At 45.9% G+C, this 24,907-nt stretch overlaps 13 protein-coding genes across 13 annotated transcripts; 6 read left to right on the top strand and 7 right to left on the bottom strand.

Annotated features, from left to right (window-relative positions):
- Positions 1 to 101: 101 nt before the first annotated feature.
- Positions 102 to 1,112, top strand: V1512DRAFT_268214 (uncharacterized protein). The gene is made up of 4 exons (XM_066917429.1): positions 102 to 150; positions 194 to 266; positions 333 to 370; positions 420 to 1,112. Exons 1-4 carry the CDS (start codon positions 114 to 116, stop codon positions 977 to 979), a joined length of 708 nt encoding a protein of 235 aa, XP_066769214.1. The 5' UTR covers positions 102 to 113; the 3' UTR covers positions 980 to 1,112.
- A 20-nt stretch (positions 1,113 to 1,132) lies between these two features.
- On the top strand, positions 1,133 to 3,589 carry V1512DRAFT_293304 (uncharacterized protein). The gene is made up of 5 exons (XM_066918330.1): positions 1,133 to 1,302; positions 1,346 to 1,427; positions 1,468 to 1,683; positions 1,730 to 2,919; positions 2,962 to 3,589. The coding sequence occupies exons 1-5, from the start codon at positions 1,171 to 1,173 to the stop codon at positions 3,529 to 3,531; spliced, it is 2,190 nt and encodes a 729-aa protein (XP_066769213.1). The 5' UTR covers positions 1,133 to 1,170; the 3' UTR covers positions 3,532 to 3,589.
- A 95-nt stretch (positions 3,590 to 3,684) lies between these two features.
- V1512DRAFT_268208 (uncharacterized protein) lies at positions 3,685 to 5,683 on the top strand. The gene has a single exon (XM_066917428.1). The coding sequence runs from the start codon at positions 3,729 to 3,731 to the stop codon at positions 5,637 to 5,639; it is 1,911 nt and encodes a 636-aa protein (XP_066769212.1). The 5' UTR covers positions 3,685 to 3,728; the 3' UTR covers positions 5,640 to 5,683.
- On the bottom strand, positions 5,622 to 6,551 carry V1512DRAFT_268207 (uncharacterized protein). Its single transcript, XM_066917427.1, has one exon. The coding sequence runs from the start codon at positions 6,524 to 6,526 to the stop codon at positions 5,729 to 5,731; it is 798 nt and encodes a 265-aa protein (XP_066769211.1). The 5' UTR covers positions 6,527 to 6,551; the 3' UTR covers positions 5,622 to 5,728.
- Positions 6,552 to 6,731: 180 nt separating this feature from the next.
- On the top strand, positions 6,732 to 9,156 carry V1512DRAFT_268206 (glycoside hydrolase superfamily). The gene is made up of 3 exons (XM_066917426.1): positions 6,732 to 7,037; positions 7,080 to 7,179; positions 7,230 to 9,156. The coding sequence occupies exons 1-3, from the start codon at positions 6,754 to 6,756 to the stop codon at positions 8,991 to 8,993; spliced, it is 2,148 nt and encodes a 715-aa protein (XP_066769210.1). The 5' UTR covers positions 6,732 to 6,753; the 3' UTR covers positions 8,994 to 9,156.
- On the bottom strand, positions 9,042 to 9,608 carry V1512DRAFT_230666 (GRIM-19). Its single transcript, XM_066913961.1, has 2 exons — positions 9,502 to 9,608; positions 9,042 to 9,456 (listed from the first exon to the last, which is right to left on the bottom strand). The coding sequence occupies exons 1-2, from the start codon at positions 9,556 to 9,558 to the stop codon at positions 9,127 to 9,129; spliced, it is 387 nt and encodes a 128-aa protein (XP_066769209.1). The 5' UTR covers positions 9,559 to 9,608; the 3' UTR covers positions 9,042 to 9,126.
- Positions 9,609 to 9,842: 234 nt separating this feature from the next.
- V1512DRAFT_192675 (guanine-1-methyltransferase-domain-containing protein) lies at positions 9,843 to 10,684 on the top strand (the record flags this gene model as incomplete). Its single annotated transcript, XM_066913145.1, has 2 exons — positions 9,843 to 10,394; positions 10,436 to 10,684. Coding segments are annotated over 2 exons (801 nt in total), but the record flags the coding sequence as incomplete, so codon positions are not given.
- Positions 10,685 to 10,755: 71 nt separating this feature from the next.
- On the bottom strand, positions 10,756 to 12,535 carry V1512DRAFT_272838 (uncharacterized protein; the record flags this gene model as incomplete). The annotated part of the gene is made up of 7 exons (XM_066917705.1): positions 10,756 to 10,883; positions 10,928 to 11,195; positions 11,238 to 11,338; positions 11,381 to 11,493; positions 11,537 to 12,103; positions 12,158 to 12,265; positions 12,315 to 12,535. The coding sequence occupies 7 exons, from the start codon at positions 12,533 to 12,535 to the stop codon at positions 10,756 to 10,758; spliced, it is 1,506 nt and encodes a 501-aa protein (XP_066769207.1).
- A 545-nt stretch (positions 12,536 to 13,080) lies between these two features.
- On the top strand, positions 13,081 to 17,131 carry V1512DRAFT_213174 (RecF/RecN/SMC; the record flags this gene model as incomplete). The annotated part of the gene is made up of 6 exons (XM_066913583.1): positions 13,081 to 13,560; positions 13,609 to 13,995; positions 14,041 to 14,166; positions 14,209 to 14,796; positions 14,841 to 17,030; positions 17,075 to 17,131. The coding sequence occupies 6 exons, from the start codon at positions 13,081 to 13,083 to the stop codon at positions 17,129 to 17,131; spliced, it is 3,828 nt and encodes a 1,275-aa protein (XP_066769206.1).
- Positions 16,939 to 18,118, bottom strand: V1512DRAFT_268196 (uncharacterized protein). Its single transcript, XM_066917425.1, has one exon. The coding sequence runs from the start codon at positions 18,079 to 18,081 to the stop codon at positions 17,194 to 17,196; it is 888 nt and encodes a 295-aa protein (XP_066769205.1). The 5' UTR covers positions 18,082 to 18,118; the 3' UTR covers positions 16,939 to 17,193.
- A 186-nt stretch (positions 18,119 to 18,304) lies between these two features.
- V1512DRAFT_268194 (uncharacterized protein) lies at positions 18,305 to 22,160 on the bottom strand. The gene is made up of 3 exons (XM_066917424.1): positions 21,943 to 22,160; positions 18,836 to 21,889; positions 18,305 to 18,787 (listed from the first exon to the last, which is right to left on the bottom strand). Exons 1-3 carry the CDS (start codon positions 22,033 to 22,035, stop codon positions 18,563 to 18,565), a joined length of 3,372 nt encoding a protein of 1,123 aa, XP_066769204.1. The 5' UTR covers positions 22,036 to 22,160; the 3' UTR covers positions 18,305 to 18,562.
- Positions 22,161 to 22,740: 580 nt separating this feature from the next.
- Positions 22,741 to 24,132, bottom strand: V1512DRAFT_255350 (DNA replication/checkpoint protein; the record flags this gene model as incomplete). The annotated part of the gene is made up of 2 exons (XM_066914801.1): positions 22,741 to 23,972; positions 24,021 to 24,132. The coding sequence occupies 2 exons, from the start codon at positions 24,130 to 24,132 to the stop codon at positions 22,741 to 22,743; spliced, it is 1,344 nt and encodes a 447-aa protein (XP_066769203.1).
- A 233-nt stretch (positions 24,133 to 24,365) lies between these two features.
- V1512DRAFT_110894 (uncharacterized protein) lies at positions 24,366 to 24,907 on the bottom strand (the record flags this gene model as incomplete). The annotated part of the gene is made up of 1 exon (XM_066912891.1): positions 24,366 to 24,907. A coding segment is annotated over one exon (347 nt), but the record flags the coding sequence as incomplete, so codon positions are not given.

Raw genomic sequence — 24,907 nt, 5'->3', positions numbered from 1 at the left:
AATTGCAATACGTACTAAACCCCTTGTGCTTACAAACGTACAATACCCTTGTTCCTTACAAAGACAACACAAGATGATTTTCAATTTGTTTACGTCCTCAAAATCAATTCAAAATGGTCAATTCAGTTCGGTCAAGAAAAGGCAATGGAAGTGAGTGTTTAAGTTGAATGAGGTGAATAAAACTGATTGAAAGATACTAAAATATCTTCTGAAGAAGAGAAAATGATTGCATTTACTTCGGATCATCGTCATTTCAGTTTAATAAGGTATTCAATTGATATGAGAGAGAGAGAGAGAGAAAAGAGAGTAAGAATGGGGCTAATGGAGTATAGGACATTACATATGGCAGACTTCATTACTCTTCTCAATGGTAATAAAATGAATATCATGTGTATCGTATGAACTTGCTAATAGAATAGGATTATGTGGTGTAATGAGCATCTTCTCTTCATTAAGATACTGTCTCGATGAGAATGACAAGTCCAAGTTATATCTTGCAATTGGATTCACACCGTTTGGTCTATTCTTCGACTTCATGGACGGAAAGGTTGCAAGATTGAGAAAGAAATCATCGTTAATGGGTCAAGAACTGGATTCTTTAGCTGATTTAGTGTCTTTCGGTGTTGCGCCTGCTGCTTGTGCTTTCTGTGTTGGGTTTCGTACTCCAGTTGATAACGCTATTCTCATATACTTTGTGTTATGTGGACTGAGTAGGCTCGCACGATTCAATGTCACAGTCGCGAACCTGCCAAAAGACAGTTCAGGCAAGTCAAAGTACTTTGAAGGGACTCCTATTCCTACGACACTTAGCCTTGTATTTACAATGGCATATTGGGTCCATAAAGACTGGATCATGAACGATCTCCCATACGGTGTTGTTGGGCAGGGCACATTCTACGAGTTCCACCCAATTATACTCTTGTTTTTCCTGAGTGGATGTGCAATGATTAGTAAGTCACTTCATATTCCAAAGATATAATGTACTTTTATAAATGTTACTATATTTCTACGTGTATTCTGTGTGTAAGAAGCCGGAATGTTGCAATGTCGTAATGTAAGGGTATAGTGTGTACAATGTGTGATGTAAGGGTATATAGTACGCAGGATTAGGGCAATAATTTTACTCATCCAACCTCATACTCAACATCGACACTTCACACCCAGTTCAACATGGCACAAGTCAAAGAAATTGTTGATAAATTGACTGAAGTTGCAATTGACTCAGTCGCGCCGAAGCCTTCAAAGGCACCTAAAGTAAAGAAGGTCAAGAACGCTCCCAATGAAGATGCTTCACCTCTTGAGGTTCGTGTACTATTTCACCCCATGCAATCAAAACTAATGACAGATATCTCCTGTTCCTGAGTACATTCCTCATCGAATTGCAATGTTTGAACAACTGAAGTCAAAATATGACCAAGAAATAGCTCGTAAGTGCTACATCATCGTACAATTCATGCTAACATACAGAACAACCTCGTGTTCCAATCACAATCACACTTAAAGACGGGTCTACGAAAGTAGGAACGTCGTATGAGACTAGTCCGATGACGATTGCCCGTGAGATCAGCAAGTCCCTCGCTGACCGTACAATCATCTCCAAAGTCAACAACGTTCTCTGGGATCTCGAGCGACCGTTCGAACAAGACTCGACTGTAGAATTCTTCGACTTTGATACACCTGAAGGTAGTTCTCACTGCGTATGATGTGCGTACTACGTACTGATGACTAGGAAAACGCGTGTTTTGGCATTCATCAGCGCATATTCTTGGTGAAGCATCCGAACGCCATTACGGCTGCCATCTCTGTATCGGACCCCCGACAGACGACGGGTTCTTCTACGAAATGGGCATTGACAATGACCGCGCCGTCACTCAAGCTGACTTTAGTGCACTCGAAACAATCGCAAAGTCTGCAATCAAAGAACGACAAAAATTTGAACGGCTGGTGGTGTCAAAGACAGATTTGCTCGAGATGTTTAGGTCAAACAAGTATAAGCAGGCAATCATCAACTCGAAAATTCCAGACGGAACTTCGACTACGGTCTACAGATGTGGTCCGCTGATTGATTTGTGCGTCGGACCGCATGTCCCCAACACCGGCCGGGTCAAGGCATTCAAAGTTCTCAAGAACTCGTCGTCGTATTTCTTGGGAGACGCAGCGAACGACTCGCTCCAGCGCGTCTACGGTGTCAGTTTCCCAGACTCGAAACTGATGACTGAGTACCTCAAGTTCCTCGAAGAAGCGTCCAAGCGCGATCACCGCAAGATTGGCCGCGAACAAGAATTGTTTTTCTTCCACGAACTCTCACCTGGTAGCTGTTTCTGGCTCCCGCACGGCACACGCATCTACAACAGTCTGCTGGAGCTCATGCGGTCAGAGTACCGCAATCGCGGGTACGACGAAGTCATCACGCCCAACATGTTTAACTCAAAACTGTGGGAACAGTCTGGCCACTGGCAGCATTACAAGGACGACATGTTTGTGATCCCGGTTGAGAAGGAGAGTTTTGCGCTCAAGCCAATGAACTGCCCGTCACACTGTCTGATCTTCAAGTCCCGCGAGCGCTCGTACCGTGAACTTCCGTGGCGAGTGGCTGATTTCGGCGTGTTGCACCGAAACGAGGCTTCCGGCGCGTTGACAGGTCTGACACGCGTACGACGATTCCAGCAGGACGACACGCACATTTTTTGTACTGCTGATCAGATTGAGGACGAAATTAGCGGCGTGTTTGATTTCTTGCAAAACATCTACGGCATCTTTGGCTTCACGTTCAAACTCGAGCTTTCGACAAGACCAGAGAAGTATCTCGGACATATTGACACCTGGAACGATGCAGAGTCGAAACTGACAAACGCGCTCAACAAGTTCGGCGCGCCGTGGGAAGTTAACCCTGGTGACGGTGCGTTCTACGGGCCAAAGGTATGTCGTTTGTAATTTTACAGACCAACCTGACTTTTTTAGATTGACATTACCATCTCGGATGCACTGAGACGCCAGTTCCAATGTGCCACGATCCAGCTAGATTACCAGCTTCCTGAGCGGTTCGAGCTTGAGTACCATGTCGCGACTACCGACGAAACCGATGCCGGCGACAAGTCGCATTACGCGCGTCCGGTCATGATCCACCGCGCGATTCTCGGCAGTGTTGAGCGGATGACTGCGATTTTGACTGAGCACTTCGCGGGCAAATGGCCGTTCTGGCTGTCGCCTCGGCAAGTACTTGTGATCCCGGTCGGGGTGAAGTATAACGAGTACGCTGAAGTTGTCCGGCAGAAGCTGTGGGATGCCGGGATGTATGCGGATGCTGATGTTGGCGGCAACACGTTGATGAAGAAAGTCCGAACCGGACAGCTGCAGCAGTACAACTTCATTCTTATTGTGGGTGAGCAAGAACTGAACGCGAGCGCGGTCAACTTGCGTAATCGTGACGATCAGGCCAGTCAGAGCAAAGGCGAGATGATTCCGCTGGACGAGGTTTGCAGCAAGATGATTGCTCTTAAAGCGTCTCGTTCACTTGAAAATAAGCTGTGATGTTTTTGCTTTTGACGTACAATTTAGTCCGTTTTATATAATAGAAATTGTTGCCCATTTTAATATGTACACGTTATAATGTCTGTGTAGACTAAACTGGGTCTAACCTTAATGACGAGATTGTCGTAATGTCAATGTTCTCGGTGCCGTCACAAACAATCGTGAGTACGTCCATTTGAGATCACACAAGGGACAAAATGCAACGTGCGGACACAGCCATTAGACACGTTCCATCGCCATTAAGCAGATCAGATAGTCCGGCGAGTATCGCGTCGTCGCAGCAGTTGCCTCGGCACAGTTCGATACAGCGCAGTTCGATGCGAGCGAGTCCGGTACTGAAGAAGGCCAACGGCACGAGTTCGCCGTACTACGTCCCGTCATCACAGCAGACAGAGTCTATGTTGTCTGGGTCGAGTGCGCAGTACACGGACTCGAATATGCCGGGCGGATTTCCTGATGTGACGGCCAAACGTAGAGAAGATGTCAATGACGATGACGACGACGATGATGACACGAGCGAACTGACGAGTGATCGGCCGTCTGTTATCCCAGACGTATTTCAAAATGGATACGCCAGTTCGAGTGTGGATTATGATCAAAGCCAGATCGGTGTTGATACCGTACAACCCGTACAGAAGCAGCAGCAACAATCACTGCAACCACCAGTCAGCACGGTGCCTGGTTCAGCCAAACCGACGGCGTTAGTGAGGAACACTCCAGCGCGACAGTCTACGATAGTCGAGAAACGGGCTCCGACAGGCGACGATCCGAACTCTGCGTTCGTGACACCGGTGCCGGTGAGCGGGAACCCGACGGAGGTTTTGTCGGCCCGGTTTTCAAGCTGGCGAAAAGTACTCAAGGAAACGGTCGGGTATTTTGAAGAAGCTGCGGTTGCGCAGGATGCACGGTCGAGATCGTATGGGCGGTTGTCGGGTCTGGTCGCGGTGCCGTTCAAAGACACGGCCGACACGTTTCTACGACAGGGCGGGATTCAAGAAACCGCGGTGATCTTACGGGATTATCATAAACAGTCTGCGTATCACTCTGCCGATGCTGCGCGGCAAATCACAGAGCAGATCGTGCCACGGTTGAAGGATCTGCGCCGGGACTTGTCGTTCAAAATCAAAGAAATCAAAGGCCTGTCTGGGGACTTTAAGAATTCGGTTGCGAAAGAACTTGAGCTGACAAAGAAACAAGCCGGCGTGTTGACTGAGGCGCTGAACGCACTGTCTGTGAATCCGCATCTGGTGTCTGGCAAATACGATCCGTATATTGTCAAGCTAAGTGTTGAGAAGCAACTGCGGAAACAGATTGAGGAAGAAAATTACTTGCATCAGGCGTATTTGAACATAGAATCATCGGGAAAAGCATTGGAAGAGATTGTGGTCAAGGAAATCCAGCAGGCGTTTGACCGGTTCTGCTCGTTGATGAACCGGGAAGGTCAGGAAACCCTGGACTTTGCGCACAGGCTGACAATCAACATGGTCGAGTTGCCGCCGTCGAAAGAATGGAATTCGTTCGTGGTCAGGGACGTAAACTTCGTCGACCCGAGTATTCCAATCAGAAAAGTTGAGAGTGTAGTGTATCCCGGTCGAGACAACCCGGCGACGAAACCTATCCGGTCAGGGCCGCTGGAAAGACGGACAAAGTACTTGAAATCGTACACCAGTGCATGGTACGTGTTGACGCCACTATACTTGCACGAGTTCAAGACGTCAGACCGCAAGAACGACTTAACGCCGGTCATGTCGCTGTTTTTGCAAGACTGTCATCTGTCCGACCACTCTGACCAGACGTCACACTCGTTCAAGTTTTTGATGAAAGGCAAACAGACCGGTCAGTTTCATCGCGGACACAGTTGGATGTTCCGGGCCGAGTCGTACGAGCAAATGATGACCTGGTACAACGACATCAAGAACCTAACCGACGTCGATGAGTCAAAGTCTGGTGTCGACAAGCAGTCGCCGAGCACTGCGGTCCGACAGTCGAGTGAGTACTATAACAGTGCTGACGTGCGCCAGGCGGTGCTCAAGAACAGGACTGCGGCGCCTGACGAGTCGAGGTTGAGCTATGATAGTAGTGGGTCGATATTGGATAGTAATCGTTGATTTTATTTTGGTATTTTGGGGTTAAATAGTATATTTGCAAGCAAGGTATTCTCGTAACATTGTAAACGCAATAAGTATGTCATCCTGGTTCACGGACGAAGCACAGAGTACCTGCTGTCTGGTATATCGTCTTCCAACTGTACGCTCTTTTTACGCTCTTTTACAGCCTTTCTACTCTCCACAGGCTCCCAATTCTCGCTCTCAATAGATTTATCCCATGGCCCGTAATCGTCTGCACTTATGACCGAGTCCGGTTTACGATGCTCTAATTTTGCCGCCGCCACGCGCTTCATATCTTGCTCAATCATCAGTTCACGAGCTCGTTGTTTCTTAAACTCAAGCAACCGCTGCTCTTGCATCTGTGCCTGATTCGCTTTCGCTTCACGTAATTTGTCTGCTTTTTTCTTGTTCTCCCGCTGTTTCTTGGTCATCTCAGGCACGACCTCGCGCTTGGGTTTGGAGACTTGAGGTTTGGATTCGCCGACTAGTTTGAGAACCCGTGGACCGGTGTTTGATACTGGCCGCGTAGGAATCATGTTACTTGTCGACGTCGGGTTTCTCGTCGCGATATTTTCAGGGACTGTACTTGACAACAAATCATTCTTGGCTGGTTTCTGGTTCTTCCTCTTAATCTCCTTATGAGCCAATGCAATCGCCTCACTGTCTTCAATTCCTAATTCCGTCTCAGTCATCTCCATCGTCTTCACCGGCTGTTTCTCAATCTTGACCTTCACTTCTTTAGGCTTCTTCTTCGTCCTGACCTTCTTCTGCCTATTATGCCCATTTCCCTCACTCACAGGCTTCTCTAGGCCTTTACTAGAAACAGACCAAACTATAAACATAACAATAGCAAACCCAACCCAGAACGCCATCGTGCTTAACCCCATCTTGCCTATTGTGTGAGCATCTCCGTCGGCCGCATCGAAATGCCGGGGAACAACAAAGCCGCACGTATTGCTTTAATGTGCTGCATATTATGCTTATATGCCGTATCTGCTGCAATCTGCACAAGCTTTAGAGCCGCATGTGTAAGCGCGGGTCTTGTGTCTATATTGCGAGATCTCGACCGGCTCGCGGCAATCACTCCAGGCACAATCAGCAACCACCGAAAAAGATGCCATTTACAGTTTCGATCGATGACTCAGGCAATTTTAGGGACAGAGATGACCGAGTGCTGACATTACGCGGTATTAATCTTGCCGCAGATTCGAAGCTACCGTCGTCGCCTTCGACCCCGTCGCATGTGCTTGACAATTTCTTTGATGGCGACAATGTGTCTTTTGTCGGCCGGCCGTTTACGCTTGACGATGCGGACGTACATTTGGCTAGGATCAAGAGCTGGGGATTCAACACAATCAGATACGTGTATACGTGGGAGGCGATTGAGCATGCCGGACCGTAAGTGGGGGGTCGTGGGAGTGAATAAGGCTGATGGTGTAGGGGCAAATATGACGATGAGTTCATTGAGAGTACGGTTGGTTTGTTGAAGAAGATTAAGACGTACGGGTTTTACGTGTTTATGGACCCTCATCAGGATGCGGTATGTCAACATGGCTTATACATGGGACAATAGCTGATATATGAACATAGTGGAGCAGGTTTAGTGGCGGGTCTGGTGCTCCAATGTGGACACTTCACGCAGTTGGACTTGACCCGAAAATGTTTGTCGAGACTGAAGGCGCGGTCGTCCAAAACACATGGCCTGACCCATCGACATTCCCGCGTATGACTTGGGCAACCAACTACGACCGGCTCGCATGTCTGACGCTGTTCACCATGTTCTGGGCCGGTCGGGATTTTGCTCCGAAATGCGTGATTGACGGCGTCAACATCCAAGATTATTTGCAAAGTCACTTTTTAGGTTCAATTAAAAGACTGGCTCAAGCGGTTTACACGCATCCCGAACTCGACGACGATTTCATTTTGGGCTGGGAATCTATCAATGAACCATTTCGTGGATTTTTGGGAAACGCGAACTTGGCCGTTTATCCCGAATATCAAAAACTGCAGTCTTATACTTCGCCGACACCGTTCGAGGCGATGCTTTTGGGGTCTGGCCGGGCGGTTGAGGTCTCTGTGTTTGATTTTGGCGCATTGGGAGCGTACAAAACTGGCACCAAGTTGGTGAACGGGAAGGAGTTTTCAATCTGGCTGGGAGATGATTATGATGATACCCGGTACGGATGGACTCGAGATACTAAATGGGAGCTTGGTGATTGCGTGTGGGCGCTGCATGGCGTTTGGGACTCAGAGTCTGGCGAGCTGTTGCGTCCGGACTATTTTAAAACTGCGCCTGACGGAACAGATCTGACAGGTGAAGGCTGGGCGGACAAGTATTTTATTGACCACTTCAACACGTTTGCGGACATGATTCGAGGTATCAGACCCGACACGATGTTGTTTTGCCAGACTCCGGTCATGGCTGTTCCGCCTGATTTCCTAAACTCTGTCCGGCCACGGATGGTTTTTACGCCTCATTATTACGACGGTTTGACATTGATCCGGAAGCACTGGAGTTCGATCTGGAACGTGGACGTTGTCGGCGTGTTGCGCGGCAAGTACTGGAGTCCTGTGTTTGCGCTTCGATTTGGCGAGCGCGCGATCCGTAACTGTCTGCGCGATCAACTTCGGACTTTGAAACAGGAAGGTGTGAGCAGTTTTGGTGTTGGCGTGCCTTGTTTGATGAGCGAGATTGGAATCCCCTTTGACATGAACGACAAGAAAGCGTTCGCGGACGGGGATTACTCGACCCAGATCCGGGCACTGGATGCAAACATCAACGCGCTCGAAGGGTCTATGATGCATCACTGCTTTTGGGTGTACTCGGTCGGCAACTCGCACAAGTGGGGGGACAACTGGAACGGTGAGGATTTGAGTTTCTACAGCAAGTCCGATGTCAAGCACCGGGCCGATTTGGCGTACTCAACCTCGTCTTCTCAGCTGAGTTTGATTTCAGGCAAGTCGTCAGTCGGACAACAGCAGTTTGCCCAATCGACCGACACGATTGGGGCGCGGGCGGTCGAAGCTTTTGCGCGACCTACGCCGGTCAAAACTGCCGGTGTGCCGCAGTCGTATTCGTTTGACATCACCAAGGCTGTGTTTGGCATGGAGATTTACGCTATCGACGGACACGCAACTAACGTCCCTACCGAGATTTACATGCCTGACTTCCACTTCCCAGACGGTGATGTTGAAGTGCAGATTTCGTCTGGCCGGTGGGACCATGACCGAGCAAATCAGGTTCTAAGGTGGTGGCATGATGCCGGGAAGCAGACGATAAGAATTGTTGGGATACGAGGACAGCAGCGGATGCAGCAAAACTCGTCTGATTCGATGTGTATTTGCTGTTCGTAAATTTGTAGTTTTGCGGTACGGGTATATTGGTGGTGTTTATGGATTGAGTGACTTAGAACAATTATATATTATAACAGACAGCCATAACCGGGCCCAAGTTGTATTGAATCTATACGACGTTTTGTGATGTTGTTTAGTCAATGTTGACCGTGTTTTCAAGTAAGACGTACGTAGGAAGATGCAACCTTCCATCATGATACACCGGCTTGCCATCTGCCCACTCTGGATGATCCTTCATGATTTCCTTCTCACGGGCCTGAGTAGCGTAATATCTGCGCACAGTGTCACGGTCAGTCTCGGCCTGCAACATCGGTGCCAAATGTATCCTCGCCCACATCTTCTCTCGTTTCTCTTCCCGTCTAGCCTTCATCGCGACCGAAAGCTTGTAGAACCCAAACATGCTAACCGCGCCCATGATGCCAAGATATATTGACGGTCTGAACCTACTTGACGGCAAGTTTCGCTGGTTTGTTAGTGATTAGCTAAATGAGTGTGAAAAATAACGCACCTTCCATTGAATGGCATCATAACCACCTTTTGGAGGAAGTTCTTGCGTGAAGACCATTTTCTGTTAAGAGTTGACGATGTCGAGGAAGCAAATCTCAGACCGAGTTGACGTCCAGTCATTGGTGCAATGCACGTGATCTGTAGAATACTTCATGCGCACAATTGCTTATAGTGTCACTCATTGTACCACGTGATTGTGCGGCTTATGTAAACCTTAATGCATGACAAAGTTGGTTTTTTTGTCTTGATTCGATTTAGTGAGCAATGTCGGAGAAAGAGGCAGTTGAGCCAGTCGAAACGGTCAAGGCGGATGAAGGGTTTAAGCGGGTGCGGATTGAACCCCCTGCGGGCATGTCACGGAACGCGTGGAAGAAAGAGCAAAAGAAGGTGAAATGGCTGGAAAACCGGGACAAGTTGAATAAGTACAAGCGAGACAAGAAGAAGGAGAAGAAAGCTGAGAAGCGGGCGTTGAAGGAGCAGAATGCTGATGAGAAGGAAGTTAAGAAAGGCAGGAATGATTTGGGTACTCGAGTACCAATCACAATCTTGATTGACTGCGGTTTTGATGATATGATGACTGAGAAGGAAAGGCAGTCTTTGTCACTCCAGCTGACGCGGTGTTATTCCGAGAACAGAAGATCAGACACACCGATGAACATTAGAGTGTGTTCGTTTGACAAGAAATTGAAGGAACGGTTTGATACGACAATGAAGGCACAGTATAAAGTCTGGCGAGGAATTGAGTTTAGCGAGTTGCCATATGCCGTGCCTGAATCCGACGAGGAGCGAAATAAGATTGTGTACTTATCGTCAGATTCAGAGAATACGTTGACAGAGTTGGAAGATAACATGACGTACATCGTTGGTGGGATCGTTGACAAAGGCAGATATAAAGTACGTATCGAGGTGTTGCTACGATATGATCTAACGTGCAGAATCTATGTCAAAACAAGGCCACGAGCCAGAAAATTAAAACCGCAAAACTGCCAATCTCAGAATTTCTCACCATTTCCGGCCGCAAAGTTCTGACCACGAATCATGTGGTTGAGATTATGGTGAAATGGGTCGAGCTACGAGACTGGAAACGCGCTTTTGAAGAGATCATTCCGCCCCGAAAACAGGAAGGGTTTGAAACTAATCGCCAGAAACGTAAGCGTGAAAACAGAAGTAAGTCGGTCGAGAGCGAGCAGGAGGAGTTTGTGTCTGCGGAGGAAGAGATAAATGTACAATAATGTCACGTCTATTTACTATGTTTTCAAAACTCAAGTGACTCGCCTTCTTCCTGCTCCAGTTTCCGTTTTTCCTTCATCTCCTCTTTCATCAGTTCAGACACAAACCTATGGAAATGCTCAATGTACGGTTTAAGCGACGTTTTTTCAAAATCTGTTCGTCAGCACTAAACAGACCACGCATTCTAACTGACTGACCTGCTAATTTCTCCGCCGTGTCATGTTTTGCGTCCCAATCATCGATTTCCTGAATCAGCTGCGCTACAGTCGGCACCGTCATCGGGTCAAACGATTCCAGCAGCGTACTGTCGATCGGCACGCAAACCATTCCGGTCCCGGGGTGAATGCAGAATGGAGACTTGAGTAAATGGTTTAAATGTTTTGAAACCTCGGCGTCGAGTCTTGGGTAAAGGTATTCGAGCACGATGTCTTGCTTTGCTTCCATTAATTTCTTGGTGTCGAGTGACTACGGGTTAGCACAGTTGATATGTCTTTGTAGAGTACATACCTTCGAAACGCCTTTTTGAGCAAGCAAGTCAATGTCAGCCCACCGACTCGCACTCGACTGACTGCTTGATTCCCATTTCTTTGCCAGTTCTTGGTTTAGCACTGAAGATTAGTAGGTTATAAGCACGTTTAAGTGAAGCATACCTTTATCGGGAAGTAGTCGTAGTAACTTCTCGGCACCTTCCGGTGTGCTCCATGGATCTTGCTCAGATAGAATCTGAGTGGAAAAACTTGTCTTTAAAAGATCCAGACTCCGTCTGATGATGTTAGTTAAAACAGGTATGATGGTCGACAACGTACCTTAGCATAGGATGCAGCGGTCGTTTCAAATTGACCTTCTTTGTAGTCTGTGCTCCTCCCTTGATGATCTCAAGATACCCAGCAATTGCTCGTCGTTTCTGGTCATCCAGCATCCTCGCTTTTTTATCACACACCCACGCGTGCGCTCCTCTTCGTCCAGAGTACACCCACATGATGTGTTTAAACCCCAAATCTTTTCTCATCGCCGCATCAATGACTTTAATGGCAACCGTGATGAAGTTCCAGCACAGGTTACAGATCTTCGTCCCAGAACAGCACGTCCGGATCTCATCGTAATCCGTCAAATCGATATCAAACACCAGTTCTTTCTCAAGTGGCTTGAACGCGCCTTTGCGCACGATCTTGCGGTCGCGCGGGTTGGCAGAGTACACCGGTCCAATCTCAAATCTACTCGGGTTCAGACGCAGAACCTCGCGCTTCATGGCGTCGTGGTTCGCAAACGCGTTGTACCGAATGTAAACATCGTTCTGTAATGTGAATGCAATCTCACGGTTCGTAAAAGCAGAAGTCGGCGCAGGAAAATGGTTTAACCAGTGAAATACTTCCCTTCGTAAGAAATTAGTCGTGAAAAACACAGAGAAGTAGTGAAACAGAACTCACTTGAAAGGAAACAGTCTTTGATAAAATAGCAGCATCAACTCAGAATTCACTTGTTTACCTTTAACAGGAGCAGAAGGCACATTAACGCGTGGAGGTGTTGTTTCCATTCTACTCTTCGTCAACATCGTCGTCACCACTCATAATACAATTCCCATACTTCAATTCAACTTCATTCATAATCTCATCATCTTCTTCATCTGTAAAAAAGTTCTCTTCAACTCCAACCTTACTCAAATCATCATCACTAAGCCGCGGTGACTGGACTGGACTCGACGATGTCTGCCCATGTTCCAAGGTTTGCACAGCAGAAGAAGACGATTGTTGTGAGCTAGAGGACTCAAGCACGGCCCTCTCTTCATCCCGATCCATGTGGGGCATTGCTATCTGTGTTGTGTGCTTGTGTGTTGATGGCGATGGACGAAGTGATCTCAACGAACGCGCCCCTTGACGCGACTGCGGCTCAACGCGTCAAATACGCTTCAACTATTTACCCGGCTTAATGTTCTCAGCAGGGTAACCATAATTCGTTGCTATGGCAACGACAGTTGTTTGTCTACGCGCCGCGACATCTGGAATTCAACATCTCGACCCTGATCGACAATTATATATCCACTCAGTCGTACGCAATGTCAGCAAGAACTACAAGGCAGCTGAGGGCACGCTCTTCTACAGCTGAGCTTGTTTCGGCACGTACATCACGATCGCGGAACTCAACTGTCGATGAACCAGTTAAACCGCGACCGAGTCGCAGGCGGCCACACACTACGCCTGTGTTGTCTGACAGCGAGAACGACAGCGCTGATCAGTCTGCCGAGCCATCATTTGAGTTGTCATCGCCTTTAGTGCCTAGTATAGCCGGGTCTAGTCCTGTGCACTCTGTTTACGCATCACCGACTCATAGTATGAATACTGGGTTACGAAGAATGACGCTGACGTCTGAAAATGTATCTATTCTATCTGCGACTTCTAAACCCGAACAAGAAACTATAACGTCAAAGCCGACTCCGCTGGGTGACATCTCGCCGTCTCGTCAGAACATTACTGTCGCTGCTTTAGAACCAATGAACATCAAGCCCGTGGTCGAGATGGTCGTGAAGACCCAAGTCATGCCAGAACCTGAACTAGCGAAGCAGCGATTGGTCATCACAAACTTGATCCTGACGAATTTCAAATCGTACGCCGGCAGACAAGAGATCGGTCCGTTTCACAGCTCGTTCTCTGCTGTCGTCGGTCCCAATGGATCTGGCAAGTCAAACGTGATTGACTCGTTGTTGTTTGTATTTGGGTTTCGTGCCAGCAAGATGCGTCAGGCAAAGATTTCTGCGCTGATTCACAACTCGATTCAGCATCCTGATTTGCAGTTTTGCAGTGTAGAGGTTCATTTCCAAGATGTCATTGATAATGTATGGCGTCTGTTGTGATTTAACTGTTTCTTACTGACAATCGTGCAGTCTGATGGAACGGCGACTGTCGTGCCAGATAGCAAACTGGTCGTGTCTCGACGAGCATACAAGAACAATTCTTCAAAGTACAGTATTAACGACAGAGATAGTAACTACAATGAAGTTACGTCGCTTTTGAAAGACCGCGGTATAGATCTTGATCATAAACGGTTCTTGATCTTGCAGGGAGAAGTTGAAAGTATTGCACAAATGAAACCAAAAGCACAAGGCGACAATGATGATGGATTATTGGAGTATCTCGAGGATATCATTGGCACAGCAAAGTATAAGAAATTGATTGAGGATTCTGCAGAGGAGCTCGAGACATTGACCGAAGTTTGTCATGAGAAGCTTGGTCGTGTGGAAATTGTACAAAAGGAGAAATCCGGTCTTGAAGTAGGTATAGACGGCTATAGTTTAGGTGCGTCTAACTTGATGTAGGAACGGCGTGCTGTGGCCTTAAAATACTTGAAAGACGAGAACGAACTGACCATGAAGAAATCGGCGTTGTATCAGATTTATGTGGTCAACTGCGAACAAAATATTGGTATCACGCAAGAGATGCTTGTACGTTATTTCACATGGTCGATTTCACTGCTAACGTTTTAGACAACTCTCTCAGAGCAGTTAGAAGAAGAATGTGAAAAGAACAAGGGGAACGAAGACGGTCTTGTAAGTTATACTAATGAATATAATCAAGCAAAGCAAGAACTCGAAGCTCTTCATGCAGAATCAAAAGCTGCAGCAAAGGCTTTTGCCAAACATGAACGTGACCTAGTGCAACTCCAGGAACGCAAGAAACATGCTGCTGCCAGACAGGACAAGCTAACAAAGTTAATTGCAAGCTCAAAGCTGTCCGTCAGCAGTTCTTCAGCCTGGATGGACAACTACGAGGAAGAAGTCGGCAGATTAAAATTAGAGATTTTAGAGCTGCAAAAGAATTTAAGGACCGAAGAGGCAACGTTGGAGGAAGTCAAGGAGAGTTTGGCTGGCAAGACGCGTGGGATTTCAGACGAGATTGAAAAGAAGAAGAAGTTTCTTGAACCGTGGAATCAAAAAATTAATGCAAAGGTGTCGGAACTTGACGTCACAAAGAGTGAAATGCGGATCTTGTCCGACAAACGTTTGTCTGATGAGCAGGCTATTCTTGAGCAGGAGAAGAAGATTGAGGCTGTACGATCTAATGGAAGAGGAAAGGTGAGGCTGCCATATTTGTCAGTGAGTTATGCTAATATTTGCAGGAAGCGGAACTTGAAGAATTAAGGGTTGAGCACAAGCACATTGTAGAGCAAATTGAACTTGGGGAAGGTGAAGTTGCAGGCGCCGTTTCTGCGTTGAATGAGCTCAAAGATCAAGTGTCAATAGCCAGACAAAAAGCAGAAGATGCGCGTCAGCAATTCAACGCGACTCAGAGCCAGGGTAACGTTCTAACTAGTCTGATGCGTCTGAACGATTCTGGCAGGATCAGCGGATTTCACGGGCGGCTAGGAAACTTAGGTGTCATCGACGAACGGTATGATGTTGCAATTTCGACTGCTGCACCGTCTTTGAACAACCTTGTTGTGGAAAGTGTGGAGACCGGTCAGGCTTGTATCGAGTATCTGCGCAAGCATAATCTTGGACGATCGATGTTCATTTTGTTGGATAAACTGCCACAACGGGACTTGGCTTCACCCCAGACACCGGAAAACGTTCCAAGACTGTTTGATCTAGTCAAGCCCAAGGATCCAGTGTTTGCGCAGGCGTTTTACAGTGTGTTGCATGACACTTTGGTCGCCAAAGATCTTGCTCAAGCGAACCGGATTGCGTTTGGGAAGCGGAGATGGCGCGTAGTGACACTTGACGGCAAGTTGATTGACTCGTCTGGCACCATGAGTGGCGGTGGGTCTAAAGTTGCGAGCGGTATGATGCGCAGCAAGCTTGTCCAGGACGTGTCTGAAAAAGCCGTCGCCAAGATGGAGTCCGAATATGCTGCGGGTGAGAAAACGTTGCAGGCTGAGCAGAGTAAGGTCGCCACGATGGAGAATGCGTTGAAGGATCTGGTTAAGCGGAAGCCGAAAGTCGAGCTCGCGATTTCAAAAGTCGAGCTGGAAATTCAAGCCATCAGCAGCCATTTGATTGACGCCAAGAAGATGTTGAATGACTTGAGATCTGAGCTTAACTCGAATTCCGCGAACGATAGCGCGGTAAAGGCTTTACAGAAGAAGCTTGGGTCTATTGATGCAGAGATCCAGGCGCTTCGCGACAATGCGGCGCCGATTGATGAAGCGATTAAGGAGCTTGAGGAGGAGATTATGAAGATTGGTGGTGTCAAGCTTCGGATCCAAAAGTCCAAAGTTGATGGTATACTGCAGCAGATTGAGCTTCGTAACGAACAGATTTCCAACGCCGAGCTGTCTAAACGCAAGACGGAAAAGGACTCAGCCAAGCAGAACAAGGCTGTTGCTGCGGCCGAATTGGAATTGTTGGAGGTTGAAGGCGAACTGAAAGTTGTTGCACAGGATTTGATTTCGGTTCAGCAAAGCGCTAGTGAGTTTGAAAAGAAGTCGAATCATGCTTCGTTTATGCTTGAAGAGCGCCAGGAGGAATTGGTGGAGATGAAGGAGAGCTTGGATCAACGAATGAAGGGCATAAACGCGTTCAAGCAGATTGAGCTTGAAATTCGCAACAAGATTGAACGCAACGAGAAGGAACTCAAGGAGAACAAGGCCCGGTTACGGCACTGGAGTGAGAAGTTGGTCGGGTTGTTGCTTCATGATGTTGATGATGGTGAGACTTATGAACTTTCTGTGTTTAGCGAGGACGAGTTGAACGATATGGACAAGGACGAGCTTAAGGCCGAGATTGCGTATATCGAAGAAAAAAATGATAAGGTTCAGGTTGACATGTCTGTTTTGGAGGATTATAAGCGTCGGCAGAAGGAGTACGAGACTCGGCATGCCGACTTGCAGCAATCAGTGTCGAGTCGGAACCTTGTCAAGCAGCGATACGAAGATCTCCGCAAGCGGCGGCTGGACGAGTTTATGGCCGGGTTCACTCAGATCTCAATCAAGCTTAAGGAGATGTACCAGATGATTACGATGGGTGGCAATGCGGAGCTTGAGCTTGTCGACAGTTTGGATCCGTTTTCCGAAGGTATTTTGTTCAGCGTGATGCCGCCGAAAAAGAGTTGGAAGAATATTTCCAATTTATCTGGCGGTGAGAAGACGTTGAGTTCGCTTGCGCTTGTGTTTGCGCTTCATCATTTCAAGCCTACGCCGTTGTACGTGATGGATGAGATTGATGCGGCGTTGGATTTCAGAAACGTATCAATTGTTGCAAACTACATCAAGGAGCGGACCAAGAACGCGCAATTTATTGTGATTTCGCTGAGAAATAACATGTTTGAACTTGCGCAGCAGTTAGTGGGTATTTATAAAGTTAATCATATGGTATGTTGCTGTAGCTGTCGTAAAAATATGCTAATAAGTTCTAGACGAAGAGTATTACGATACAGAATCGGGAGCTGGAAGTGCAGAGTCGACATGCGTAAATGTTTCGCATTGTGTAAATTAATATAATTATGTGCCATAAACCCCAAAATCCCAGAAAATGCTATCGCCGTCTCATTGAATATGCTCTCGGAATATGTCTAAACGCATCACGTCCGTATCGTCGTTCATTGTCGTCAATTTTCCGTTCAGAGAGGTCTATTAATCTCTGTCCGTACTCTTCTGGCTGTAACCGTCCTAATTTTCTGTATTGTACGATCCTGTCGTACTCGACTACCGATTTGCAAGGACTACGCAAAAAAGCACATAGTTCGTGCAGAAAGATGCTCGCGTGCGGCCGGCCGAGATAGTCAGAAATGATGTTTAACGCCATGTCTGCGCCTTCCGCTGTCTGTACGTCGACCAGTTGAAGCAGTGAGATGACGTACACAGTTAAAAACTCAATCTCACGCGATGTCGATGACGTGTTCAGTGTTTGCGTGTTGTCTCTGTACGGATCTGACGTGAGCAGGAACGGGAACACACCGAGTTCGCGCCTGATGAATGATCTTGCACGCGTCTGCATCTCGGCGTTGAAGTGTCGGCCTACCGGTAATTTCGTATATCCCGACTTTTTGTTACTCCCGACGTAGCACGCGGTCAGGTGGTTGATGTACACATATCTTCGTCGTTTCAACGCAAGTCTATACGATCTCTCAACATGGTTATCTTCTTCTCTCGCAACCCCCAAGCGTTCTCGTCGATAAATCCGTGGCGGAGGTTTAAACACGTTCGCTAGAATCAAGCTACCGCTCACGCCATGGTCAAACGAGATACTATTCACGACGGTCTTGCACAGCGGGCACGACGTGTCGATTGAGACTCTGAGCCACCGTGAGATGCACGATAGGTCGAAATGATGGTGGCAGGGCTGAAGTATTGCGAGATCTTTGGCACAAATTACTGATAAACATATTGAACAGTTCTCTTTGTCCCTGTATAGCGTCTGCATTCGCTGTTCGTGTTGGATTTGTATTTGTCGTTTTGGGAGATGTCGTGAAGTGGTGAGAGAACTTGGCCGGGTAAATTTGTTGAGTGGTTTTAAAGTAGGGTTACGACTAGATTTAGGGTTATGATCATACAGGTCTCTTCTTTGTAAGACAAGCATCGTCCTAGACTAGACAGGACTACTTAAATCGTATTGATATAAAAAGTCACAAAGTCAATATTCATTTGTCACTTTGTTGATTGTTCGCGACAGTTTTCCCTTGAAGCAAAGTAAGACGCGGGTAGAACGCGCATATAACCCGTAATTAGTTCGTCATTTTTTGGCCCAAATGCAAATATATACGAAACCTAATATAATTCAAATACTAATGCTAAAAACTATAGCTCCACATATAATAGCGCCTTTATGAAGCCGACTAAAACCAATCCAAAACTCCAGACATTTACTCTTTAACTTCGTACAGGTCCGCTCCGGTAAGCTTTCCTTAGTCTTCTGACTTGTTTCGCTCTCGCGAATCACAGTATTCGTCCAAGATCTCGCATAGCTGACTGCGTTTAATAGGCTTGGTCAAGAAATTATTCATTCCTGCGTCCATGCATTCTTTAACGTTGGAATCGTCAGCATATGCTGTCAAGGCCACAATAGGATGCTTGTAATAGTACTCTTGGCGAATGATACGAGTAGCTTGTAGTCCATCGAGATTTGGCATCTAGACTGTGTAAGTATCTTCCTTTATCAATTAGAAATAGTAACGTACCTGAATGTCCATGAAGATAATATCAAAGTACTTCCCATCCACACAGTGCGATTTCACTTTTTCAACAGCTTCATTTCCATCTTTTGCAATAACAACACTGGCAATACTTTCCAGCGCCAGCATACGAAGCACAACCTGCTGGTTTACTCTGTTATCTTCAACCACCAAAATCTGAATCTTTCTCGTGGGTGGTGGAAGCTCATCGCGTGAAAGCGGAGTGTTTGTACTACCTGATGTATTGCTCCCGTCTGCACTGGACATGAGAACCTTCAAACTGGCTGCAATAGACCGAATTGATGAGTGCATGGAGCTGATAGTGTCCGTGTCATCGTAAGTCGTAATTACATTCATCGGCTGAGTCGTGCTTTTATTCAAAAAGAAACTGGAGGCTCCTAGTTGAGAAAGTGCACCACCGCGTGGACTGGGACACTCAGGCTCGACCGCACTACCGTCGCTTATCTCTAATTCGGGTATATCCTCAACTACAGAGAGTGCAACGTCTTTAAGATATCGTAATCGCACACGTAGAGTAAACGTAGACCCTAGTCCTTCGACAGATTCGACTTCAATCGAACCATTCATCATCTCAGCCAGTTGTTTGCAAATAGATAGCCCAAGTCCGGCGCCGCCGTATTTCCTTGAGAGGGCTTGGTCACCTTGCACAAATGGTTCAAAAATGCGCTGATGCAAGTGTTCGGGAATTCCAGGTCCATTGTCTTCAACTTGGAATTCGAACAGCAAATACTGCCCTTCCTGAAAGCAGTCCGTCATAGGTTTTGGCTGAGCTGGTCGTGAGTGTGGAGACGCCGACCGGGCAGACTGTGCGGTCAACCTTGACCCAGACTCTGGGGTACTATATCGATTATGAGACGTTTTCTGTCTCCAGCGCGACGTGAACGAGATACTGGGCGATATCAACGGTATACCACCCGTTTTTGATATTGCAGAATTCTGTCGCTGAATATCAGCAGTCGTCAAGCGTGGGGTTTGTGATCGAATTATCGCAGGAACCGAAAACTTAGCATGTTCGCCAAAACCTTGCTCCTCATTGTCGAACGAAGTGTCAGACAATGATCGCTGCTCTTTCGACCGAATGGATTGAGAAGCACTTTTAGTATTCAGTGACACACGCGAACCAGTTTTCTCTGTCTCCACCAGATCGACGCTCTCTGCTTTTTTGCCTCCATATCCATATTTTTCGTTATAAGCATTCTGCGATTTATGCTCAGACACGTCTCTTACATCTCTGCGCGATGTTGTTATGCTCTCGATGCGACCATCAGTCACGAGATCAACTGATCCAAGACAAATAATTCTAACTTGTATAGATCCGCCTTCAGGTGTGAACTTCAGACCATTTGAAATCAAGTTAATGATAATCTGCAACATTCGATTTGAATCACCTAAAAGTACCATAGTCTCAATTTTTTGCGGCATGAGATCAAGTGACAAGCCCACTTTAACCGACATGGCTTGTTTCAAGAAAATTGCTCGAATCTGATTAGCTATTTCCGACATTTTGAATTCATTTTCGTCCACGGTCATCTTGCCAAGTTGGTTACGCGAGAAAATAAGAAGATCTGTAAGCAAATGCAACAGTAATTCACCAGATTTGTATATAATGCCTAAATTCTTCTGCACTCGACGCGGGTCCTGCTCAGACATTGATATTGCGGTCATGCCCAAAATACCATTCAGCGGTGTCCGCAATTCGTGCGTGATATTTGCGATAAACACTGACTTGGCCTCGTTAGCGCATTCAGCGAGCACCTTAGCGGCCTCAAGCTCCTTAGTCCGATCTCGTACTCTGTCTTCAAGATTTTCGTATTGTTTGCGAAGTTCCTTGGTCATATTATTGTAGGTTGTTGTAAGTTCCGACAACTCGTCAACAATCAACGGACGAGGTTTCTGATAAACCATTCCTGGAATACGAAACGTGGGCGCCTTGAACTCATCTGTTTCATCGCTTTGTTCGTAACGATGATGTGCAAAACTGTCTTGACTGTTACCAGTGCCACCATTCGATACATTATAGCTAGATTCGCCTTCTGAATAAGACGGAGGAGCAGTCGTTTTTTCGGTGGCAGCTCGTAGTCTAACTATTGGGCGTACCGCAAAGTGTGCAATGGGTAGAGTAATGATACACATGAATGCGGCCAAACTGAAAACCGTTGCGAGTGAGATATTGCGAAGGTGGTTGATGGGATGATACACGTCGCTTGTTCGAACCTCGACCAAGATAGCCCAGTTGGAAAAGCCAATATCTATTGGGGAATATCCAGTAGAAACGTCTTTATTTGTCGCACTTTCTGTTTTAATCATAGAGCCGGACTCTTGATGAAGAAGCACGCGTTCGGCTGCATCATAGGTATCGACATTAAAGACCTTTCCAAATAAATACGTGTCGTATGTTGGTGGTACGAGATATACAAATTGCGTCGAATTTATGTCGATTGCCGGATATGCTCCTATAAGCGAATACTGTGAAGGTTCTGACAAAACGCTCCGATCTGCCACCATACTAGCTAGTTGACTTGCATCGGAAACAACGGTCAGGTAGCCAGCAATTTCATTTAGTTGACCAGACGTAGCGTTGTAGATTGGAATAGTTATTGAAAGAACAATTTCATTTTCAACGCCGTACGGTCCCATAAAGATACCATTTAGATCAGTCAACGATTTATCAGGATGATAGCCTAGACTAAGAGGGTAAAGCTGTGCAGGTAGATCTGCAACGACTGATGTTTCGGTATAATTATTTGTAGCAGTTAGAAGACTGACAAAATCCAGACTGTAGATTGTAGCGCTGATCAGAGTATCTTGCGAATTTAAAGACACTTGAAAAGACGACGTTGAAGACTCCCAGTTTTGAGCCGTATGATTCCCCACGTTGTATCGTCCTAAAGCTCTTTGAATAGTATCACGAGTAGAAATTGAAAGGGCTTGTGAACGGTAGAAAGTGATTGCCTCCCTGATTTGAGCAGCTTTTAACTTTGCCACCAACTCTAGACGTTCTGCTCTAAGGCCGAGAACATAGTTTTGAGTAACGACAGCCTTTAAAAAAACTGATAAGACACTGTATCATATGGATCAAACATATAACTTACTAGGACTATAGCAAGGACACCAAGAGATAGTAAGACGCATATGCAAACCAGAGCAGCTAATTGCTGTCTGATAGCGATCCTAAATGTTTTCATACTTTATAGATATTAACTATGTTAATGACTTATTCATGACATTGAATATATATTTTGTATAAGTTGAAATATATAGTATAGTATAGTGTATTCTAACAACAACTCAGGAAAGGATTTGAGTAATTTGCTTAAATGTATGTGAAAACGAGGCGCGGTCACCGACCCGCGTGAGCCCGGACGCCATTCTCACATTCTATAAAATTGGAGCCGACAAGTACCGTCAGTCAGTCAGTCAGTCAGTCAGATATTATATTATATGAAAGATGTTTATGTGTTAATATAATTCTCTTTTATGTATTTTATATTCAGCAATTAATTAAAATATAAAGCTAGCTGATTGAATTTGTGTGGAGTAACTGAAGAATCTTGACATCCAGGAACTAGCTGTTCTAGAAAGCGGAATTTACCGCAAATGACCTCCTATTCTTTATTATACGTTCAGTCATACTTAAATACGTTTATTCTATTCATAATCATCTGTCTGACTATATTCAGAGTATAAACAATCATAGTTGCAATCAAAATATCAAAATTTCATATAGATTGTCCATAGTTAATAGACGATACAGAAGAATTAAACTCTGATTGACTCGAACTTTAAAGTGTCTCTTGAAAGTCGATTAGAACAATTGAACGAGTCCGTTCTAAAAAAAAACAAAACAAAATACGGAGATACAATATTGTTTAATAAATCTTCGTAGTATATCAATGTTTTCTTCTCATTCCTCGAAATCTTCTATTGCCACCCCGACTTCGTATTTTAAGCCTTTTAAAGTTATTCGATACACCTCCAGCTAGCTTATTTACTTTTGCAGATCCTTTCGCTCGGATTAACGTTGGGCCTATTGAAGGACAGTCCACGCCTGTCGTCTTTTTGACTTCGGACTCTTCATCCACATCTGTGACGCTAACTGAATCTGATCCAGAAGCATCGTCCGAAGATTGATCATCGTCGTCGTCTTTGATCGTGAATTGAATTTCACTTTCTTCTCTATCCACACCTGTACTATTTCGTATTGAACTAGGTCTCACTAAAATAAAACTGTTAGTTATATTAAACACAGCCTTAAATGTCGTCATACTCTTGACTCGTCTTGTACTTCGTTTCTGTGTCTTTGCTTTCTTATAGTCAACCCTGGACTTAATCGCTTCCCGTTTTTTGGACTCTTCAATCAATTTTTTGGCGTCTCCTTCCTGTACTTCTCCTAAATGATACTCATCCAGTATATCAACACCATCAAAATCTTCATCTTGATCAATCTGAGTGCCGTCAACCTGGGTATCATTTTTTATAACTTCCTTCTCATTTGTCACAGACTCTGTAGGTAAAACCATTGTATTGTTTCGTATTGCTTTAAATGGTACCATATCCATCTCCATCCCGCGCATTATATTCTCTTCTTCATTAATTTCATCGTCTTGAATTCTCTTCAATTCTGCAAGAATACTTGACAACCCTCTCACGACTTTCCGTGGTTTCAGAGGCGACGGGGTCATAAATATCCGATTCGAATGCACCGGTCTAAAATACGACAGCGTACCCGATTTCGGCGTCATCTGCTGTTCTTCAGAATTTTTCTTTGGTGTCTGAACGTCTCTGTTCTGCTTAGTAGGCGTCACTAGTACATTTCTCTGGGATGGTGACGGTGAAGGTGGAAGCAGCATAATATCTGGAGATATATCAAACAATCCCAACACCTTTCCATCAGTTTGAGGTGTTGGTCCAATAACTATTCGTTTTCGCTGACTCCGTGCTGAATCTCGTGAAGACGCAGAATTACCGGTATAAGGCAAATCATACTGCCCATTCCGGTCTGGTGTAGCTACTTCAATCTTCCGCTTTGCACGTTTCGGAGTCCTTATTTCTGGTTGATGCTTATGCTCCTTCTTTTCACTCCCTCTTCTTTTCAAATAATGATATTCTTTGTATTCGGCAGCTACTCGATCAGCAACGCTAAATCAACTCCACAACCAGGTCAACTCACCAATCTCTGCATGCTCTTTGATATCCTCTTTTCCTGCCTGTCGTCCGTTCTTCCGCTTGAATTCATATTCCCAGTCTTTAATTGCAAGTTTAAGCTTATCTAAATTTGCCATCTCGAGCTCATACGGTCTAACCCTGTTCTGTTTGTCCATCTAAATTGAACGCGTCATTGTTTACGGTTTAGGGTTTGGACGCGTCAACTGATGTGTCCAAACCCCCAACTGCTCGAGTGACCATCATTCGCTATCACTTGGTACTCCGAAGGCAAGACTTTGGAGACCTATAATGAACTGCTAATGAGTACTTTTAAAATGCAAGGTATCTATTTGCTCTCTACTTCTACTTTTAGGCAACGACTAGTTATTAATTTTCATCACATTAATACTTCAACCATAATCACGATAACAAATACAATCACAGCAAAAAAAATATAACGACTCCAGGCACCATAACACCCATTCACACCCAGTCCCATACCACGCCACACCGCGTCCATGCACAACCCACTGCTACACCTATAGCCAGAAACACACCGGCAACGCTAACCACAACGAATCATTCCAATCACAACGCCAGCCGCAACGCCAGCCGCAACGCCAGCCGCAATGCCAGTCGCAACGCCAGTCGCAACGCCAACCATAGTGCCATCGAAATTCCCTAGAAGGACAAAGGACAACAAATAATAACATCTACCCACGAGAACCACGACGACTACAGCTATCACAACAACCACGTCGACGACAACCACGTCGACGACAACCACCACCACAGCTATTACAACTATCAGAACACCTAGCACATACACCACGACACCTAGCAGAGATACAACAATCACCTCAATACCAAGAACGTGAAGACACGCCTGGTAAGAAGCTCGACGATTGAGAC

This window comes from Lipomyces arxii, assembly GCF_038497795.1.
Source record: "Lipomyces arxii strain Phaff 12-163 unplaced genomic scaffold V1512scaffold_32, whole genome shotgun sequence".
In the NCBI taxonomy this organism is placed as follows: domain Eukaryota; kingdom Fungi; phylum Ascomycota; class Lipomycetes; order Lipomycetales; family Lipomycetaceae; genus Lipomyces; species Lipomyces arxii.
The sequence above is the reverse complement of the archived record's forward strand: the minus strand, read 5'-3'. Positions and strand labels throughout refer to the sequence as shown.

Coding starts and splice junctions, on each gene's coding strand:
- V1512DRAFT_268214 (XM_066917429.1), top strand. CDS start 114: ATGGTCAATTCAGTTCGGTCAAGAAAAGGCAATGGAA. Junction 151..193: donor GTCAAGAAAAGGCAATGGAA/GTGAGTGTTTAA, acceptor ACTGATTGAAAG/ATACTAAAATATCTTCTGAA. Junction 267..332: donor CGTCATTTCAGTTTAATAAG/GTATTCAATTGA, acceptor AATGGAGTATAG/GACATTACATATGGCAGACT.
- V1512DRAFT_293304 (XM_066918330.1), top strand. CDS start 1,171: ATGGCACAAGTCAAAGAAATTGTTGATAAATTGACTGAAGTTGCAATT. Junction 1,684..1,729: donor CGACTTTGATACACCTGAAG/GTAGTTCTCACT, acceptor ACTGATGACTAG/GAAAACGCGTGTTTTGGCAT. Junction 2,920..2,961: donor GTGCGTTCTACGGGCCAAAG/GTATGTCGTTTG, acceptor TGACTTTTTTAG/ATTGACATTACCATCTCGGA.
- V1512DRAFT_268208 (XM_066917428.1), top strand. CDS start 3,729: ATGCAACGTGCGGACACAGCCATTAGACACGTTCCATCGCCATTAAGC.
- V1512DRAFT_268207 (XM_066917427.1), bottom strand. CDS start 6,526: ATGGGGTTAAGCACGATGGCGTTCTGGGTTGGGTTTGCTATTGTTATG.
- V1512DRAFT_268206 (XM_066917426.1), top strand. CDS start 6,754: ATGCCATTTACAGTTTCGATCGATGACTCAGGCAATTTTAGGGACAGA. Junction 7,038..7,079: donor GCGATTGAGCATGCCGGACC/GTAAGTGGGGGG, acceptor CTGATGGTGTAG/GGGCAAATATGACGATGAGT. Junction 7,180..7,229: donor TGGACCCTCATCAGGATGCG/GTATGTCAACAT, acceptor ATATGAACATAG/TGGAGCAGGTTTAGTGGCGG.
- V1512DRAFT_230666 (XM_066913961.1), bottom strand. CDS start 9,558: ATGGTCTTCACGCAAGAACTTCCTCCAAAAGGTGGTTATGATGCCATT. Junction 9,457..9,501: donor ATGATGCCATTCAATGGAAG/GTGCGTTATTTT, acceptor CTAACAAACCAG/CGAAACTTGCCGTCAAGTAG.
- V1512DRAFT_268196 (XM_066917425.1), bottom strand. CDS start 18,081: ATGCAGACGCTATACAGGGACAAAGAGAACTGTTCAATATGTTTATCA.
- V1512DRAFT_268194 (XM_066917424.1), bottom strand. CDS start 22,035: ATGAAAACATTTAGGATCGCTATCAGACAGCAATTAGCTGCTCTGGTT. Junction 21,890..21,942: donor GTGTCCTTGCTATAGTCCTA/GTAAGTTATATG, acceptor GTTTTTTTAAAG/GCTGTCGTTACTCAAAACTA. Junction 18,788..18,835: donor TTATCTTCATGGACATTCAG/GTACGTTACTAT, acceptor TACACAGTCTAG/ATGCCAAATCTCGATGGACT.